At 53.1% G+C, this 20,624-nt stretch overlaps 1 protein-coding gene across 2 annotated transcripts; it reads right to left on the reverse strand.

Annotated features, from left to right (window-relative positions):
- Nucleotides 1-178: 178 nt before the first annotated feature.
- PELO (pelota mRNA surveillance and ribosome rescue factor) lies at nt 179-17,628 on the reverse strand. 2 transcript variants are annotated; one of them, XM_077494052.1, is made up of 13 exons: nt 17,352-17,628; nt 13,466-13,558; nt 13,234-13,384; nt 12,072-12,162; nt 11,074-11,237; nt 10,485-10,545; nt 10,225-10,386; nt 9,282-9,328; nt 8,000-8,073; nt 3,235-3,306; nt 3,076-3,150; nt 945-976; nt 179-552 (listed from the first exon to the last, which is right to left on the reverse strand). In XM_077494052.1, exons 1-13 carry the CDS (start codon nt 17,390-17,392, stop codon nt 464-466), a joined length of 1,152 nt encoding a protein of 383 aa, XP_077350178.1. In that variant the 5' UTR covers nt 17,393-17,628; the 3' UTR covers nt 179-463. The 2 variants fall into 2 exon arrangements, with proteins under 2 accessions (XP_077350178.1, XP_077350179.1); XM_077494053.1 differs by having other exon boundaries at nt 17,286-17,627.
- Nucleotides 17,629-20,624: the final 2,996 nt, after the last annotated feature.

Here is a 20,624-nt window from a genome sequence, read left to right on the forward strand (position 1 = left end):
TGGTGGGAACCCCTCATAATTGGCACAGTGCGTGTACAGTGATGGTGGGAACCCCTCATAATGGGCACAGCGATGGTGGGAACCCCTCATAATGGGCACAGCGGGTGTACAGGGATGGTGAGAACCCCTCATAATGGGCACAGCGGGTGTACAGACCCGGGAAAGAATGACATTCAGATTACAGGGACACAATGTGGTCCACACTCCACATCTTTTATTGCTGGACCATGGCAGATGACATTATGTGACCTCATATACCAATGACATCACAGTGATAGCATTGATCTCCCCCAGCGCACGCCCCGTATCCTGTATAATAAATAACGGCCATTCAGTCAATTAGGCTTCCATTGTATCTCCATGCAGAGCCACACATTGGGCGGGGGAGGAGCCAGATCTGAGAGAGGGCGGGTCCGCATAAAGTCAGACATGGGAGGGGACAGGGCGAGTCTTCCTCAGAGCTTCAGTCTTCTCCTGAGCTGGACTCCTCATCTGAGCCGTCAGCCACCGGAAATCGCAGGATGGCCGCCACTCCCGTCAGCTGGTTCAGTTCTAAAAAACAAAAAACATCCACCATTCAATGACATGAACCCCTTTATTATATTCAGCATATGGGCCAGCCTGTCCCTGGTACCTCCCCCCACGTGGGCCAGCCTGTCCCTGGTACTCTGGGTACTGCCCAGATCCTAAATCCTGCTGCCTGTGCAGTTCTTGGCTGTGTTCACAAATGTCTGACACAGATCAGCCCCTTCTGCAGACTCTCACCTTGGAACCCTATAAGCCATCAGAAGTCCCCCCTCCCGTTATCACTATGAACTTCATCACACAGCTTCTCGAAACTCCTTTCCATCATTCCACAGCCATCAAATCTAATCCCTTCTTAACCCTCCTGACAGATCTTCTACTGACCATCCCTGAAACCACCACCCCATAAAGCTACTTACGTTCTCCGGACACGTGCAGGCTGGAGAATATCCTGAAACAAGAAGGAGGAGAAGAGTAAAAACTCCCAGAATTCATAGTAGAAAAAACGATCAAAAACAGCGCACCAAAGGGACTAGTAGATTGATGTGAAAAAGACTTTAAAATGTCATTTATTAAATGTAAAAAATGAACACAGACATCTGATCCCTGCAGGATCTAAAACACATAAAAAATATTAAAAAAAAAACACCAATCGTAAAACGGACAGATGTTTGATAATGAAAAGCTCCTCAGATCTCTCAATTATAACTTTGGAAAGGTGAAAACCAAAGACCAATGTGCACAGCTATCGAATGCCTAATGAATGCAATCAATCATCTGATTTTGACAAAGCGCAGGAGCGCGAAACATGTAAGCAGGAGAGTCGGCATAGCAACCTTCCCCTTCACAGCCTTCCACGTGACAAGCCTCTCATGTGATCCACAGCTGCTCGGACAAGCGGCGCTGCAAGCAGTGCAGCGTTCTCTAAGCTGCCTATGTGTACAGCTGATATCATCTGGTGACTAAGCTTGATCCTTACCACCCAGCGTGCAGCATTACACCTCTGCCTCCAAGCCGAACGCTTCAGATGGCGCTGAAATAAACACCTCCCCCCTCGGTCATCAGACTTGACTCATCAGCTCTGCAGCCCATTGAACACCTATGAAGTGAGTGTCCCTAGGAACATTGTTCCATTCGTTTACACTGACTTTTCATACAACGCTCTGGGTTCTTTCAGATGATTGATTGCATTCATTAGGCATTCGATAGCTGTGCACATTGGTCTTTGGTTTTCACCTTTCCAAAGTTATAATTGAGAGATCTGAGGAGCTTTTCATTATCAAACATCTGTCCGTTTTATGATTGGTGTTTTTTTATATTTTTTATGTGTTTTAGATCCTGCAGGGATCAGATGTCTGTGTTCATTTTTTACATTTAATAAATGACATTTTAAAGTCTTTTTCACATCAATCTACTAGTCCCTTTGGTGCGCTGTTTTTGATCGTTTTTTCTGCTGCATCCATTTTTTGCCAAGTCCATAATGGGTTAACAGCCGCACATTGAGACCATCTACAGGACATTTATTTAAATAAAGGAACATCCCACGCGATTGTCAAGCGCTCTTAAAGAGACCATTCATTTGTGCGCCAACTTTATATCGTTTTGTTTTACAGAATTCATAGTAGCCCACCCCATGTGACCAACCCCAAGCAGGCAGGTCCAAACATCCCCCCCCCCTCCGACACACCCACACAGACCATGAAATATCATATGATGTACAATGAGGTCACTTATTCAAATCACAAAGCTCCACCCCTCATAAAAACCCCACCCCCAAGTATTGCCTACTCTATCATTTCCCCACCCACATAATCTGCTTACCCCCTTCTGCCCAATAGCTCTTGTGATGTCCCTACACAAAGTCCTGCCCCTCAAGACACATCCCCCGAGGACCATCCGCTCTATGATTTCCCCGCCCACCTCCTCCTGTCCAATAGCTCCTGTGATATCCTTACACAAAACCCTGCCCCTCAAGACATCCCCCGAGGACCATCCGCTCTATGATTGCCCCGCCCACCTCCTCCTGTCCAATAGCTCCTATGATATCCTTACACATAGTCCTGCCCCTCAAGACATCCCCCGAGGACCATCCGCTCTATGATTTCCCCGCCCACCTCCTTCTGCCCAATAGCTCCTGTGATGTCCTTACACAAAGCTCCACCCCTGCGTTATTGCCTCACCTTTAGGACACATTCCTGAGGAGCATCTGCTCTTCTCCTTCTGCCCAATGGCTTTTGTGATGTCCATATACAAAACCCCAAGACACACACCTGAGGAGCATCTACCCTATCATTTCTCTGCCCACATCATCTGCCCAATATCTCCTGTGACGTAACTACACATAGCCCCCACCCCCCATTATCACCCCATCTCCAAGACACACACCCGAGGAGCATCTACCGTATCATTTCTCCACCCACGTCACCTGCGCACCCCCTCCTTGCCGAATGGCTTTTTGACGTCCCTACACAAAAGCACTGCCCCCGATTATCACTCCGCCTCCAAGGCACACACCCCGAGGACGTTCTGCACCATCATTTCCCCACCCACCTTACGGTTCCCCCGTTGTCTTTCACGCTGTCCACCAGTCTCACATATCGGCTTCGTGTTGGCACGTCCTGATGTCTGGAGAGAGAGGATACAGAGTGTCAGGGAATCTGCGGCCTACACAACCATCAGGAGAGCACATTGTAGGTGAACCGCACTCACCTGAACAGCTCGTCTGTCACCAGCAACGTATCGATGGCCAGACCCTCGTTCGCTCTCTCCACATGTTTAATCCTAGGAAGGAAACATCAAGAGATGGAGGAAGATGGCAGGAGGACAGGCCAGGGAGGAACAATTCTACTGGTGTCACATGTCCTGATGGAGGGACCGTTCCATGGAAGCAGATCTTGTCTGCTAAGAAAATCTGCCCTCGAGTTCTCCACCCCAGAAGTGCGCAACGCGGAGATTGCTGGATCATGAAACTCCACCCAGGAGGGACTCCGCCTTCACCACAACATTCCCGATGTAAGCCACAACTTTCTCCAATGAATTTGGCCCAAATGGCTGGTCAGAAGGAGGTCCAATGAGCCAAGGGGACTAGCTCGGCTCTCCAGAATGTTAACTGGAAGTGTTTAATCTCAGGAGACCAACAACCCTGAACAGAGGGCTCAGAACATTGCCCCACCCGAGAAGACTGACCTCAATTTTCCATTGTAAGGAGAGAACAAGTCTGACAACTGCGGGAAAAGAAGCCACCATGACAAGGAAATCTTGACTGCCCCATGCCCTGGGAATGTCCCATTGCAGTTTTCCTGAGTAGAACCACTTCAAAGCGGGACACCACCAACCCCACCACCCACATGTAGCTCCATGGAGAAGACCAATGTCAGGAATGGAGGTGGGACTTCCCCTGGGGCAGGAGGACATCCACCTCAAAAACTCCTGATGCCCCCTCCCCCAATGATAACCCACAAGTTTGAATTTGGACCAGCTGACTGGTCAAAAGGATGGCCAATGAGGTAGACTATCTTGGAACTGCTGGATGTTGATTGGAAGGGTTGAGTCTAAAGAGACCAACAACCCTGAAAAAACAGGGGGGGGTTAGAACTCAACCCAGAAGACTAGCATCCATCTTCCATTGTAAGTGGAGAATAAATCTGCCCTTGGGCAACAGAAGCCACCATGACAAGGACATCTTGGTCTTTGCGTGCAACCAAAATCGTACTGACTAGAGAAAGACTGTCCCACACCTGGGGAATGTTCCATTGCTGGGTTCCTGAGTAGAATCACTTCAATGGGGGACACCACCAATCCCACCACTCAGGGTGTAGCTCCACAGGGAAGACCAATATCAAGATTGAGGTTTCCAAATAACTTCAACTTCTCCCGGAGCAAAAGAACGTCCCCCTGATGTCCCCCCCAATGTAGGCCTTGTCTGAATTTGGACCGGGTGGCTGGTCAGAAGGATGTCCAATGAGGTACACCAACTTAGAACTGCTGGATGTTGATTGGAAAGGTTCATTCTGAAGAGACCAACAACCCTAAAGACACACAACTCCACCCCAACCCAGAAGACTGGCACCCATCTTCCATTGTAAGGGGAGAACCGGTCTGACAACCATCAATGGTGGGCACTAAAGCCACCATGACAAGGAACTCTTGGCACCTGGATATAACCAAATCATCCTGACCAAAGAGACTCCCACAACCTGAGAATGTTCCATTGCGAGGTTCCCGAGTAGAACTGAAGAAACGGAACCACTTTGAACGGGGACACCACCAATTTCACCACTCACACGCAGCTCCATCGGGAAGACCATCATCAGGATCGGAGTTGCTGAACCTCACCCTGCAGCTAGGTCAGCTTCTCCTGGGGCAGGAGACCATCTACCTGAGGGGTATCCAGAAGCATTGAGCACTCCAATCTAAATGGGCAATCGTAATTAAAGCTTTACCAGCAACTAAATGGTGAGAGGGTCTATCTACACGATCCATCCAATTTACAGGGAAAATCAATCATAGCAATTGAAATTTTCCAGATTTTCTCATGTTATAACCAAAAAACAAATGTATTTTATTGGGATTTTATGTGATGGACCAACACAAAGTGTCACATAATTGTGAAGTGGAAGGAAAATGATAAATGATACAAATAAATATGTGAAAAGTGTTGGGGGAGAGGGGCATTTGTATGGCGCCCCCTTTTCTCCGATACCCGTAACTAAAATCTAGAGGAACCAATTGCCCTCAGAAGTCACCTGATTAGTAAATAGAGTCCACTTGTGTGTAATTTAATCTCAGTATAAATACAGCTGTTCTGTGAAGCCCTCAGAGGTTTGTTAGAGAACCTTAGTGAACAAACAGCATCATGAAGGCCAAGGAACACACCAGACAGGTCAGGGATGAAGTTGTGGAGAAGTATAAAGCAGGGTTGGGTTATAATAAAATCTCCCAAGCTTTGACCATCTCACGGAGCTCTGTTCAATCCATCATCGGAGAATGGAAAGAGTATGGCACAACTGCAAACCTACCAAGACATGGCCCTCCACCTAAACTGACCGGGCCGGGCAAGGAGAGCATTCATCAGAGAAGAGCCAAGAGGTCCATGGTAACTCTGGAGGAGCTGCAGAGATCCACAGCTCAGGGGGGAGAATCTGTCCACAGGACAACTATTAGTCGTCTCTCCACAAATCTGCCCTTTATGGAAGAGTGACAAGAAGAAAGACATTGGAGAAAGAAAGTCATAAGAAGTCCTGTTTGTAGTTTGTGAGAAGCCATGTGGGGGAGGGGGCAGCAAACATGTGGAAGAAGGTGATCTGGTCAGAGGAGACCAAAATTCTACTTTATGGCCTAAAAGCAAAACGCTATGTGTGGGGGAAACTAACACCGCCCATCCCCCGAACACACCATCCCCACCGTGAGACATGGTGGTGGCAGCATCATGTGGTGGGGATGGTTTTCTTCAGCAGGGACAGGGAAGCTGGTCAGAGTTGATGGGAAGATGGATGGAGACAAATACAGGACAATCTTAGAAGAAAACCTGTTAGAGTCGGCAGAAGACTTGAGACCGGGGCGGAGGTTCCCCTTCCAGCAGGACAACGACCCGAAACATCCAGCCAGAGCTACAATGGAATGGTTTACATCAAAGCATATTCATGTGTTAGAATGGCCCAGTCACAGTCCAGACCTAAATCCCATTGAGAATCTGTGGCAAGACTTGAAAATTGCTGATCACAGACGCTCTCCATCCAATCTGACAGAGCTTGAGATATTCTACAAAGAAGAAGAATGGGCAGAAATGTCCTCTCTAGATGGGCAAAGCTGGTAGAGACACCCCCAAAAAGACTTGTAGAGAAAGGGGGGCTCTACAAAGTATTGACTCCGGGGGGCGCCATACAAATGCCCCTCCCCCACATTTTTCACATATTTATTTGCATCATTTATCATTTTCCTTCCACTTCACAATTATGTGACACTTTGTGTTGGTCCATCACATAAAATCTCAATAAAATACATTTATGGTTTTGGTTGTCACAAAATGTGGGGAATTTCAAGGGGTATGAATACTTTTTCCAGGCACTGTATGTTTAACCAGATCAGTCACATGACATTGTTGTCTGTAAGGCAGATAGCACCACGAGAAGGGCAGTGGGCAGTGTTGTGAGGGCTCTGCATTCAGAAGGGAAGTGTGAGGATAGAGATATCAGACATGTCTATCCTGGAACAGTGTCCCGGGACAGGGAAGACTTCAGAGCGGAGCTGTGCTAGTTTGGGTGGAGCAGAGCGGGTGCAGACACGTTGGTGCTCTGGCAGAGGGTGAAGGGGGTTCTCTCAGTACACCAGATGTTAGCTCTGCGAGGCAGGGTGGGTGCCCAGGACCAGTGCCAGGGATCAGGGTGTGGCGATACGGAGGAGCAGATAAGGATCTGCAGGTGAGAACGACTGATAACCCCGAGGGCGGCACATCCGTCATGACCTGACCTGCTCTCAGGAAAACAGGAAACACGAGACCTACATCATAAACGCATGGATTTCCCCAACACAATATGGCCTATTTATCATGGTGGAGACTGCTACCACAGGGGACAGAGGTACAGAGGGGGAGAAGATGGGGTCTGGAGGTACAGAGGGAGAGAGAGGACGGGGTCTGGAGGTACAGAGGGGGAGAGGACAGGGCCTGGGAGGCACAGAGGGGGAGAAGACGGGGTCTGGAGGTACAGAGAGGGAGAGAAGACGGGGTCTGGAGGTACAGAGAGGGAGAGAAGACGGGGTCTGGAGGTACAGAGAGGGAGAGAAGACGGGGTCTGGAGGTACAGAGAGGGAGAGAAGACGGGGTCTGGAGGTACAGAGAGGGGGAGAAGACGGGGTCTGGAGGTACAGAGAGGGAGAGAAGACGGGGTCTGGAGGTACAGAGAGGGAGAGAAGACGGGGTCTGGAGGTACAGAGAGGGAGAGAAGACGGGGTCTGGAGGTACAGAGGGGGAGAGGACGGGGTCTGGAGGCACAGAGGGGGAGAGGACGGGGTCTGGAGGTACAGAGGGGGAGAGGACGGGGTCTGGAGGTACAGAGGGGGAGAGGACGGGGTCTGGAGGCACAGAGGGGGAGAGGACGGGGTCTGGAGGCACAGAGGGGGAGAGGACGGGGTCTGGAGGTACAGAGGGGGAGAGGACGGGGTCTGGAGGCACAGAGGGGGAGAGGACGGGGTCTGGAGGTACAGAGGGGGAGAGGACGGGGTCTGGAGGTACAGAGGGGGAGAGGACGGGGTCTGGAGGCACAGAGGGGGAGAGGACGGGGTCTGGAGGCACAGAGGGGGAGAGGACGGGGTCTGGAGGTACAGAGGGGGAGAGGACGGGGTCTGGAGGTACAGAGGGGGAGAGGACGGGGTCTGGAGGTACAGAGGGGGAGAGGACGGGGTCTGGAGGCACAGAGGGGACTTAATCTAGGAGACAGAAGATGGCATAGATCTGGGGGGCACCCAGGGGTCTTACCCATAGAACGCCCGGTCAGGCTCATGCTGCAGCATTTTGTAGAAGTCGGTCAGGGCTTTAATTTCAGCAGCTGCCTGAAATCATGAAAAAAAGACCATTAGTTTGCCAGTGTAGAGAGAGAAGGAAAAATGGAGGGTGAAATGGAGGGGGGGGGGGGACACACAGCTAGAGGGTGACACGGGAGACGCACAGCTAGAGGGTGACACACAAAGCTAGAGGGTGACACACAAAGCTAGAGGGTGACACGGGGGACACACAAAGCTAGAGGGTGACACACAAAGCTAGAGGGTGACACAAAGCTAGAGGGTGACACAAAGCTAGAGGGTGACACGGGAGACACACAAAGCTAGAGGGTGACACGGGAGACACACAAAGCTAGAGGGTGACACGGGAGACACACAAAGCTAGAGGGTGACACGGGGGACACACAAAGCTAGAGGGTGACACGGGAGACACACAAAGCTAGAGGGTGACACGGGAGACACACAAAGCTAGAGGGTGACACGGGAGACACACAAAGCTAGAGGGTGACACGGGAGACACACAAAGCTAGAGGGTGACACGGGAGACACACAAAGCTAGAGGGTGACACGGGAGACACACAAAGCTAGAGGGTGACACGGGAGACACACAAAGCTAGAGGGTGACACGGGGGACACACAAAGCTAGAGGGTGACACGGGGGACACACAAAGCTAGAGGGTGACACGGGAGACACACAAAGCTAGAGGGTGACACGGGGGACACACAAAGCTAGAGGGTGACACGGGGGACACACAAAGCTAGAGGGTGACACGGGGGACACACAAAGCTAGAGGGTGACACGGGGGACACACAAAGCTAGAGGGTGACACGGGGGACACACAAAGCTAGAGGGTGACACGGGGGACACACAAAGCTAGAGGGTGACACGGGGGACACACAAAGCTAGAGGGTGACACGGGGGACACACAAAGCTAGAGGGGGGACACACAAAGCTAGAGGGGGGACACACAAAGCTAGAGGGTGACACGGGGGACACACAAAGCTAGAGGGTGACACACAAAGCTAGAGGGTGACACGGGGGACACACAAAGCTAGAGGGTGACACGGGAGACACACAAAGCTAGAGGGTGACACGGGAGACACACAAAGCTAGAGGGTGACACGGGAGACACACAAAGCTAGAGGGTGACACGGGAGACACACAAAGCTAGAGGGTGACACGGGAGACACACAAAGCTAGAGGGTGACACGGGGGACACACAAAGCTAGAGGGTGACACGGGGGACACACACGCTCACCTTTGTATCTGCTAGCCTGGCAGTGACAGTGGGATCAGTTAGAACCTCTGAAAATACAAATGTGAAAAGAAAATTTGATTATACTACACAGAATAAATATAAAAATTGACAAACTCCCCATCAGCCCCCCACCCTGCCTAATGGCGGGGGAATTTTATATGGCAGTCCACACTGCCCCCACTGAAAGGGGGGGGAGTTTTGCCACATCTGGAGATGATAAACCTGATGAATGTGTGGGAGGACTCGTGTCTGGAGGGGCTGTGGGAGGACTCGTGTCTGGAGGGGCTGTGGGAGGACCCGTGTCTGGAGGGGCTGTGGGAGGACCCGTGTCTGGAGGGGCTGTGGGAGGACCCGTGTCTGGAGGGGCTGTGGGAGGACCCGTGTCTGGAGGGGCTGTGGGAGGACTCGTGTCTGGAGGGGCTGTGTGGGAGTACCTGTGAGGCAGTACCTGTGTCGGGAGTACCTGTGAGGGAGTACCTGGGCCGGGAGTACCCGTGTCGGGAGTACCTGTGAGGGAGTGCCCGTGTCGGGAGTGCCCGTGTCGGGAGTGCCCGTGTCGGGAGTGCCCGTGTCGGGAGTACCTGTGAGGGAGTGCCCGTGTCGGGAGTACCTGTGAGGGAGTGCCCGTGTCGGGAGTACCTGTGAGGGAGTGCCCGTGTCGGGAGTACCTGTGAGGGAGTGCCCGTGTCGGGAGTACCTGTGAGGGAGTGCCCGTGTCGGGAGTACCTGTGAGGGAGTCCCCGTGTCGGGAGTGCCCGTGTCGGGAGTACCCGTGTCTGGGGGAGCTGTGGGAGTACCTGTGAGGGAGTGCCCGTGTCGGGAGTGCCCGTGTCGGGAGTACCTGTGAGGGAGTGCCCGTGTCGGGAGTGCCCGTGTCGGGAGTACCTGTGAGGGAGTGCCCGTGTCGGGAGTACCTGTGAGGGAGTGCCCGTGTCGGGAGTACCTGTGAGGGAGTGCTTGTGTCCGGATGAGCTGTGCACTTGCACGAACTTCCCTCGGTTTTCCAGGATCGTCTTCAGATCTTGTTTCACGGCTTGAAGGAAAAGGAACTCGCAGAACTGTTCCCGGACAAACCCCGGAGACGCCACCAAAACCACCTTCACCACTGAGGACAAGAAGAAGATGGCACGGAGGGGTGAGATGGGCAGAATTGGGGTTCAGGGCGGAGCTCAGAGGAACACTCAGGGTACAGTGAGGACTTACCATCAAAGTTGATGTGACGGATAATTCCCTGCATGACCTGTTCATAGAACTTGTCCAGAGCCTGAGAGACAAGAGGCACAAAGATAATATGAAGGACCAAATCAGGGGAAGAGAAGATGAAGGACACCATCGAGGCAAGATATCCGAGAGGCACAGAGAAGGAGAAGATGAAGGACAGGATTAAGGGAAGGTGCCAGAGAGGGACATGGGAAGACAGAATGGGAGGATGAGAGGCACACAGGAAGAAGAGGTAGAGACGGGATCAATGGAAGGTGTCCAGGAGGAGATGGAGATGGAGGAGATGGAGGAGGAGGAGATGGAGGAGGAGGAGGAGGAGGAGGAGGAGGAGGAGGAGGAGGACCCAATGAAGGGAAGAGGTAGGAGAAGAAGACTAAGGACATGAGGCACACAGGAAGCTGTGGTGGACGGCATCAGAGAGGTAGCTGGGAGGAGGAAAGGGATGATGGGGATGTGTTTAGGAGGCGCACAGGAAGAAAACATGGAGGACGGGAGACACCGGGGAGGACAGAATCCCGGGAAGGTGTCATAGAGAGTCACAGAAGATAGAATGCAGCCAATCACTGGGCACCTTTTCATGTTGGGTGCAGTTACCCCTCCTCTTGCGCGGGATGTTGGTCTCTATCTTGGCACGGAGGAGAGTCATACTGGGTGTGACCAGACAGATGTGGGCGAGTCCTTCCTGCATGACCACTGCCGCAACATCAGCACTCAAGGCCGGGTCACAGGCCTGCTCTAAGGAAAGAGAGTTTACTAGAGGAAAGGCATCCAATCATCTACCGGGCTCAGTACCCATGTATGCCACCCTCTGCCAGCACACACTCATCTACCGGGCTCAGTACCCATGTATGCCACCCTTTGCCGGCACACACTCATCTACCGGGCTCAGTACCCATGTATGCCACCCTTTGCCGGCACACACTCATCTACCGGGCTCAGTACCCATGAATGCCACCCTCTGCCGGCACCCACACTCATCATCTACCGGGCTCAGTACCCATGAATGCCACCCTCTGCCAGCACACACATCTACCGGTCACAGTACCCATGTATACCACCCTCTGCCAACACACACACACACACATTACCGGGCTCAGTACCCATGTATACCACCCTCTGCCGGCACACACTCATCTACCGGTCACAGTACCCATGTATACCACCCTCTGCCAACACACACACACACACACACACACACACACACATTACCGGGCTCAGTACCCATGTATACCACCCTCTGCCGGCACACACTCATCTACCGGGCTCAGTACCCATGTATACCACCCTCTGCCAGCACACACACATCTATCAGGCACAGCACCAATGTATGCCACCCTCTGCTGGCACCCACTAATCATTGGGCTCAGTACCGATGTATGCCACCCTCTTCCGGCACCCACTATTCATTGTGCTCAGTACCCATGTATGCCACCCTCTGCTGGCACACACTCATCTATCAGGCTCAGTACCGATGTATGTTATACCCTTGACCCCAGTGTGTGAAGATCACAAGGACTATTCATAGTAACAATGTGTGCAGTAGGGTGCAGTCCGATGGTCCTCTCTTACCGATCCTCTCCAGCACAATGCTGTCCCACTGCTTCTTGGCCAGGGTGAACTTGCGGTTCGGTTCCAGCTCAATGGTGTGATAGGCCCCCATCTGCAGACAAGAGGAGACAGATGAGAGACGGGGGGCCCAGACCTCACAGGGGGAGGAGCGTGAGAGGGTGGAGCAGAGGAGGAGGAGAACATTGGGCGGAGTGGAGCACTGGGGGAGGAGTGTGAGGGGGCAGGGGGGGTGGGGTATGAAGGGGAGGGGCACAGGGGGAGGAGTGTGAGGGGGCACGGGGGCGGGGTATGAAGGGGTGGAGAACGGGGGAGGAGTGTGAGGGGGCACAGGGGCGGGGTATGAAGGAGTGGAGCACAGGGGGAGGAGTGTGAGGGGGCACGGGGGCGGGTTATGAAGGGGAGGAGCACGGGTGGGGAGGAATGGAGCACAAGGGGAGGAGTGTGAGGGGGCATGGGGCAGGGTATGAAGGGGAGGAGCACGGGGGGAGGAGTGTGAGGGGGCACGGGGGCGGGGTATGAGGGAGTGGAGCACAGGGGGAGGAGTGTGAGGGGGCACAGGGCGGGGTATGAAGGGGTGGAACACGGGGGGAGAAGCACGGGGGGAGGAGTGTGAGGGGGCACGGGGGCGGGGTATGAGGGAGTGGAGCACAGGGGGAGGAGTGTGAGGGGGCACAGGGCGGGGTATGAAGGGGTGGAACACGGGGGGAGAAGCACGGGAGGAGGAGTGTGAGGGGGCACGGGGGCGGGGTATGAAGGAGTGGAGCACAGGGGGAGAAGCACGGGAGGAGGAGTGTGAGGGGGAACGGGGGCGGGGTATGAAGGAGTGGAGCACAGGGGGAGGAATGTGAGGGGGCACGGGGGGCGGGGTATGAAGGAGTGGAGCACAGGGGAGGAGTGTGAGGGGGCACAGGGCGGGGTATGAAGGGGTGGAACACGGGGGGAGAAGCACGGGAGGAGGAGTGTGAGGGGGCACGGGGGCGGGGTATGAAGGAGTGGAGCACAGGGGGAGGAATGTGAGGGGGCACGGGGGGCGGGGTATGAAGGAGTGGAGCACAGGGGAGGAGTGTGAGGGGGCACGGGGGCGGGGTATGAAGGGGTGGAGCACAGGGGGGAGAAGTGTGAGGGGGCACAGGGGCGGGGTATGAAGGGGTGGAGCCCTCACCTTGACATACTGGTTCTCCTGGATGTTGGTGCCTTTCACCCGGAGCTGGCAGACCTGGGAGTCGAAGTCGATGGTCTCTATCCGGATGGTGAGTGTGGTCCGGACCCGGGTGCTGCCAACACTTCCTGTAGCGGACTCCGTCTGCACCTTCCTACAAGCAGACACAGTGACATCATCACCCACCCCACAACTCCGCCCCCACCCCACAACTCCGCCCCAGAGGAGTACATACCTGATAGTGGAGGCTTGCAGGCTATCCCCCACCTGCAGCAGGTTATAGGTGTGCCACATGTCCTCCGCCTCATCCGGGAGCAACGTCACCTGACTGGGAGAGAGAAGTCACATGATGCTATTCCCATCCCCCAACACAGGACAAGAGAAGTGATACTATGCAGAGTCCGTACATACAGGTGTTATGGGAAGTTGTACCGTGTGCGGGGTGGAATTTGTACCGTGTGCGGGGTGGAATTTGTACCGTGTGCGGGGTGGAATTTGTACCGTGTGCGGGGTGGAATTTGTACCGTGTGCGGGGTGGAATTTGTACCGTGTGCGGGGTGGAATTTTGGGGTGGAATTTGTACCGTGTGCGGGGTGGAGGTTGTACCGTGTGCGGGGTGGAGGTTGTACCGTGTGCGGGGTGGAGGTTGTACCGTGTGCGGGGTGGAGGTTGTACCGTGGGCGGGGTGGAGGTTGTACCGTGGGCGGGGTGGAGGTTGTACCGTGGGCGGGGTGGAGGTTGTACCGTGGGCGGGGTGGAGGTTGTACCGTGTGCGCGGTGGAGGTTGTACCGTGTGCGCGGTGGAGGTTGTACCGTGTGCGCGGTGGAGGTTGTACCGTGTGCGCGGTGGAGGTTGTACCGTGTGCGCGGTGGAGGTTGTACCGTGTGCGGGGTGGAGGCTGTACCGTGTGCGGGGTGGAGGCTGTACCGTGTGCGGGGTGGAGGCTGTACCGTGTGCGGGGTGGAGGCTGTACCGTGTGCGGGGTGGAGGTTGTACCGTGTTCGGGGTGGAGGTTGTACCGTGTTCGGGGTGGAGGTTGTACCGTGTGCGGGGTGGAGGTTGTACCGCGGTCGGGGTGGAAGTTGTACCGTGTGCCGGGGATCCAGCAGCGCATCAAAAAATAATGGAGCAAAAAAGAACCTGCCTGAGAGGCGGGAAGGTGGAGGGACAGTAATGGTGCACCGCTCCCCCCCTCCCCTCCCCCAATACTCTCCTTGTCTGCAGTCACCTTCCACGGATTGGAGGATTATCAGAACAGGAAGTGTAATAGGAAGGGCCCCCCTCCCCCTCTATATTCCATCCATAGAGGACACTTCTCCGTACCGCACTACACAGACTCCGCCCACTGGGTGTGTCCTGCTCCGTCCTATGGTATACACAGCAGAGAACACCGTTGCAGGCTGCGATTCCTCTACGCGTTTCACAGGTGGGCTTCCTCAGGGGAGGGGCCTTGTAGATGATGGAAATAAGAAGAACCAAAATATTCACCAAACATAAAGAGAAGAATCTACAGATCATACATGGTGACACCAGAGAGGCGGGACGTCCCTCACAGTCACACTTTATACAGACCTTCTATCACTCCAAAATACATTAATAGAAAATAATACATATCCACCTATATATAGTATACGGGGGTCAGACTACCATATACCCCACACTACCAGAAAGATACAACTTCCATATGAAATGTCGGTGACATCCGCCGCCACCAGGAGACAGAGGAAGGAGGAAGCCAGAGAGGGTGACAGTGCTCTCCTCTACACCCCAACCTGTGCCCATCACAGACATGGAGGACACAAGAGAGGGTGACATAGTGCTCTCCTCTACACCCCAACCTGTGCTCATCACAGACATGGAGGACACAAGAGAGGGTGACATAGTGCTCTCCTCTACACCCCAACCTGTGCCCATCACAGACATGGAGGAAACAAGAGAGGGTGACATAGTGCTCTCCTCTACACCCCAACCTATGCTCATCACAGACATGGAGGACACAAGAGAGGGTGACATAGTGCTCTCCTCTACACCCCAACCTGTGCCCATCACAGACATGGAGGAGACAAGAGAAGGTGACATAGTGCTCTCCTCTACACCCCAACCTGTGCCCATCACAGATATGGAGGACACAAGAGAGGGTGACATAGTGCTCTCCTCTACACCCCAACCTGTGCTCATCACAGACATGAAGGAAACAAGAGAAGGTGACATAGTGCTCTCCTCTACACCCCAACCTGTGCCCATCACAGACATGGAGGACACAAGAGAGGGTGACATAGTGCTCTCATCTACAACCCCAACCTGTGCCCATCACAGACATGGAGGAGACAAGAGAAGGTGACATAGTGCTCTCCTCTACACCCCAACCTATGCTTATCACAGACATGAAGGAAACAAGAGAAGGTGACATAGTGCTCTCCTCTACACCCCAACCTGTGCTCATCACAGACATGAAGGAAACAAGAGAAGGTGACATAGTGCTCTCCTCTACACCCCAACCTGTGCTCATCACAGACATGAAGGAAACAAGAGAAGGTGACATAGTGCTCTCCTCTACACCCCAACCTGTGCTCATCACAGACATGAAGGAAACAAGAGAAGGTGACATAGTGCTCTCCTCTACACCCCAACCTATGCTCATCACAGACATGAAGGAAACAAGAGAAGGTGACATAGTGCTCTCCTCTACACCCCAACCTGTGCCCATCACAGACATGGAGGGCACAAGAGAGGGTGACATAGTGCTCTCATCTACAACCCCAACCTGTGCCCATCACAGACATGAAGGAAACAAGAGAGGGCGACATAGTGCTCTCCTCTACACCCCAACCTGTGCCCATCACAGACATGGAGGACACAAGAGAGGGTGACAGTGCTCTCCTCTACACCCCAACCTGTGCCCATCACAGACATGAAGGAAACAAGAGAGGGCGACATAGTGCTCTCCTCTACACCCCAACCTGTGCCCATCACAGACATGGAGGACACAAGAGAAGGTGACATAGTGCTCTCCTCTACACCCCAACCTGTGCCCATCACAGACATGGAGGACACAAGAGAAGGTGACATAGTGCTCTCCTCTACACCCCAACCTGTGCCCATCACAGACATGGAGGACACAAGAGAAGGTGACATAGTGCTCTCATCTACAACCCCAACCTGTGCCCATCACAGACATGGAGGAGACAAGAGAAGGTGACATAGTGCTCTCCTCTACACCCCAACCTATGCCCATCACAGACAGGAGGAAACAAGAAAGGGTGGCATAGTGCTCTCCTCTACACCCCAACATATGTTGATGTAGGGGTCACCCTCTGGTTTCCTCCTTCCTCTGTCTCCTGGTGGTGGGGGATGTCACTGACATTTCATATGGAAGTTTTATGGGCATCTTTCTGGTAGAACATAAAATCACAGACAGTATTGTGGGGTACATCGCAGTCTGACCCCCACATACCACACAATATATATATATAGAGATATTTTTCTATAGATATTTTGGAGTGATAATCTGTATACAGCACGTTTGTGCTGGGTGTCCCGGCTCCCTGGTGTCACCATGTATGGTCTGTAGATTCTTCTGTTATGTTCTCTATATGTTTGGTGATGATTCTGGCTCTTTGGAATGCCCCGCCCCTGAGGAAGCACACCTGTGAAACGCGTAGAGAAGCCTCAGCCTACAACTGTCTTCTCTGCTGTGCATGTGATAGGACGGAGTGGAGGTGGACACGCCCAGTGGGCGGAGAATCATGCAGTGAGAGATATGTGTCCTCTGGATGGAGGGCTATAGAAGGGGGGGCGTCTTCTTATTCAAGTGGAACTAAACCCACCGATTTAACCGTTACATTCCTGGAATGCCACAAACCAACCTATCAAATATCTGGAGGCCGAACTGATCACCATACCATGGCAACTGGGCATCATACAGAGCCCAAGATGGCGGCTTCCTTGCCTGCAGGAGGGTTTAGTTCCACTTTAATCTTCCTCAGTCTATGGAGGGGACTTCATACAAAGTTTTGGGGGATTGAATTGGAGGGCACCATGACTGCCCCTTTACCTTGCTGCCTCTCAGTCCACACAGTGTCTTGTGTCTGGGGTGGAGGTTGTACTGTGTATGGCTCACCCCGCGTTGTCTTTTTCGATGTCTTTTCGGATCAGCTTCATGTTTGCAGTCGGCTCTCTTCTCAATCATTGGAGTAATATGGCGGATGAAGTCAGGGCGCCGCCATTTTTGTACACCCACTGTTAAAAGTTTTCACTCAATATTATTACTAGTTGGGATTTTTGTGATGCTGGAGAACGATCCAAGAGATTTCAGTGATACGAGTCACCGTCTGACCTTCCCAGCAAGGCTCCGAGCCGATCAACTCTGCACAGAGTATACCAACATGGCCGCCGCAGCATTTCCTGATTACTGCACTCATCCATGTACTGTGCGCCGCGTATCACTTCCGGAGCCCCGCCCCTTCCGCCCCATACAGGAGCGCCATATTAACTGAGGGCAGCAGGAGATGGACTCTTCACTGACACCAGAGGAGGGCACTGTGATGTTTTTATTATTATTATTATCATTATAGTACATGATTGATATCCAACAGATTATCATCATCGTCATTATTATTTCACATCTCCATACTGTCTGAGATGGGAACGAGGGACGCCTATCAGCAAACGTATGCAGGCTTAGGACACACCCCCTGCCACGCCCCCTTAAAGGAGAATTGTACAAAAATATAAAACATTGGTACAACCCACAAGTGATTATTTACCATCAATATTCCTTTATATTATATTATATTATATTATATGATATCGGCTTCTGGAGTTTAAAAAGTCAGAAATTTAGAATTTGGATGAAAAGTTTATCCCCGGGAAACACTATGAGGATAAAAAGTGCATTTTATATACAACTCTATAGATCAGACCGGCATGAGGGGGGAGGGGGGGAGGGGGGCAGAGGGACATGAGGGGGGAGGGGGACAGAGGGACATGAGGGGGACAGAGGGGGAGGGGGACAGAGGGACATGAGGGGGAGGGGGACAGAGGGACATGAGAGGGGAGGGGGACAGAGGGACATGAGGGGAAGGGGGACAGAGGGACATGAGGGGGGAGGGGGACAGAGGGACATGAGGGGGACAGAGGGGGAGGGGGACAGAGGGACATGAGGGGGAGGGGGACAGAGGGACATGAGAGGGGAGGGGGACAGAGGGACATGAGGGGAAGGGGGACAGAGGGGGAGGGGGACATGAGGGGAAGGGGGACAGAGGGGCATGAGGGGGGCAGAGGGGGAGAGGGACATGAGGGGGACAGAGGGGTTTTTACTCTATTTTGTTGCGTGACAAAACGTGGGACCGCTGCCTGCGTCTAGGGTACCAAGGAGAAATAATGACCCCTCCAGCACAATCCATTCCCGGAACGCCGAATAACCTCCCAGCGATGTCCGATACACATGGAGACCAAACCTCACCATGAACAAGCCTGAGGAGGACTTCCACACCTCGTGCCTCATAGTATATCATTATATATCTACCGAGAAAATATCCACCGAGGAGACGAGGCCTCACATTCTACCTTATATAAGACATGGGGGGGGGGGGGCACTCAGGGCAGATATGGAACACAATATTCCCTCTCAGTGCCATTGGGGGTCATTAGACGGTCAGGTTGTTGTCAATAAATGACCAAGAGTTCCTAGGTGTGGCTGCCTGGAGAAGTCAAAAGAATGAGGCACAGCTGGAGGGGGGGGGCAGGAGAATGGGGAGGCTCTTTAAACATTTCCAGAGGCAGACACACATATACCAACCACCTACAGACAAACATCCCCCGATCTCCAGTCTACCGCCATGTCCGATGACCATACACCGGCCAGACCCAACAACCACCCATCCAACTACCACACTAATGCCAGACCCAACAACCACCACACTAATGCCAGACCCAACAACCACCCATCCAACTACCAGACTACTGCCAGACCCAACAACCACCCATCCAACTACCACACTAATGCCAGACCCAACAACCACCACACTAATGCCAGACCCAACAACCACCCATCCAACTACCAGACTACTGCCAGACCCAACAACCACCCATCCAACTACCAGACTACTGCCAGACCCAACAACCACCCATCCAACTACCAGACTACTGCCAGACCCAACAACCACCCATCCAACTACCAGACTACTGCCAGAACCAACAACCACCCATCCAACTACCAGACTACTGCCAGACTCAACAACCACCCATCCAACTACCACACTAATGGCAGGCCCAACAACCACCCATCCAAATACCAGACTCAACAACCACCCATCCAACTACCAGACTACTGCCAGACCCAACAACCACCCATCCAATTACCAGACTACTGCCAGACCCAACAACCACCCATCCAATCTCCAGACTACTGCCAGACCCAACAACCTCCCATCCAATCTCCAGACTACTGCCAGACCCAACAACCACCCATCCAGCTACCAGACTACTTCCAGACCCAACAACCTCCCATCCAATCTCCAGACTACTGCCAGACCCAACAACCTCCCATCCAATCTCCAGACTACTGCCAGACCCAACAACCACCCATCCAGCTACCAGACTACTGCCAGACTCAACAACCACCCATCCAATCTCCAGACTACTGCCAGACCCAACAACCACCCATCCAATCTCCAGACTACTGCCAGACCCAACAACCACCCATCCAATCTCCAGACTACTTCCAGACCCAACAACCTCCCATCCAATCTCCAGACTACTGCCAGACCCAACAACCACCCATCCAATCCATAGACTACCACCAGACCCAACAACCTCCCATCCAATCTCCAGACTACCACCAGACCCAACAACCTCCCATCCAATCCATAGACTACCACCAGACCCAACAACCTCCCATCCGATCTCCAGACTACCACCAGACCCAACAACCACCCATCCAATCCATAGACTACCACCAGACCCAACAACCTCCCATCCAATCTCCAGACTACCACCAGACCCAACAACCTCCCATCCAATCCATAGACTACCACCAGACCCAACAACCTCCCATCCAATCTCCAGACTACCACCAGACCCAACTACCATCCATCCAATCCATAGACTACCACCAGACCCAACAACCACCCATCCAATCCATAGACTACCACCAGACCCAACAACCACCCATCCAATCTCCAGACTACCACCAGACCCAACAACCACCCATCCGATCTCCAGACTACTGCCAGAACCAACAACCACCCATCCAATCTTCAGACTACTGCCAGACCCAACAACCATCCATCCAATCCCCAGACTACCGCCAGACCCAACAACCATCCATCCAATCTCCAGACTACTTCCAGACCCAACAACCTCCCATCCAATCTCCAGACTACTGCCAGAC

The sequence above is a fragment of the Lithobates pipiens genome, unplaced genomic scaffold (genome assembly GCF_037356315.1).
Source record: "Lithobates pipiens isolate NorthernLeopardFrog02 unplaced genomic scaffold, aLitPip1_a1.2 Scaffold_22, whole genome shotgun sequence".
Classification (NCBI taxonomy): Eukaryota; Metazoa; Chordata; class Amphibia; order Anura; family Ranidae; genus Lithobates; species Lithobates pipiens.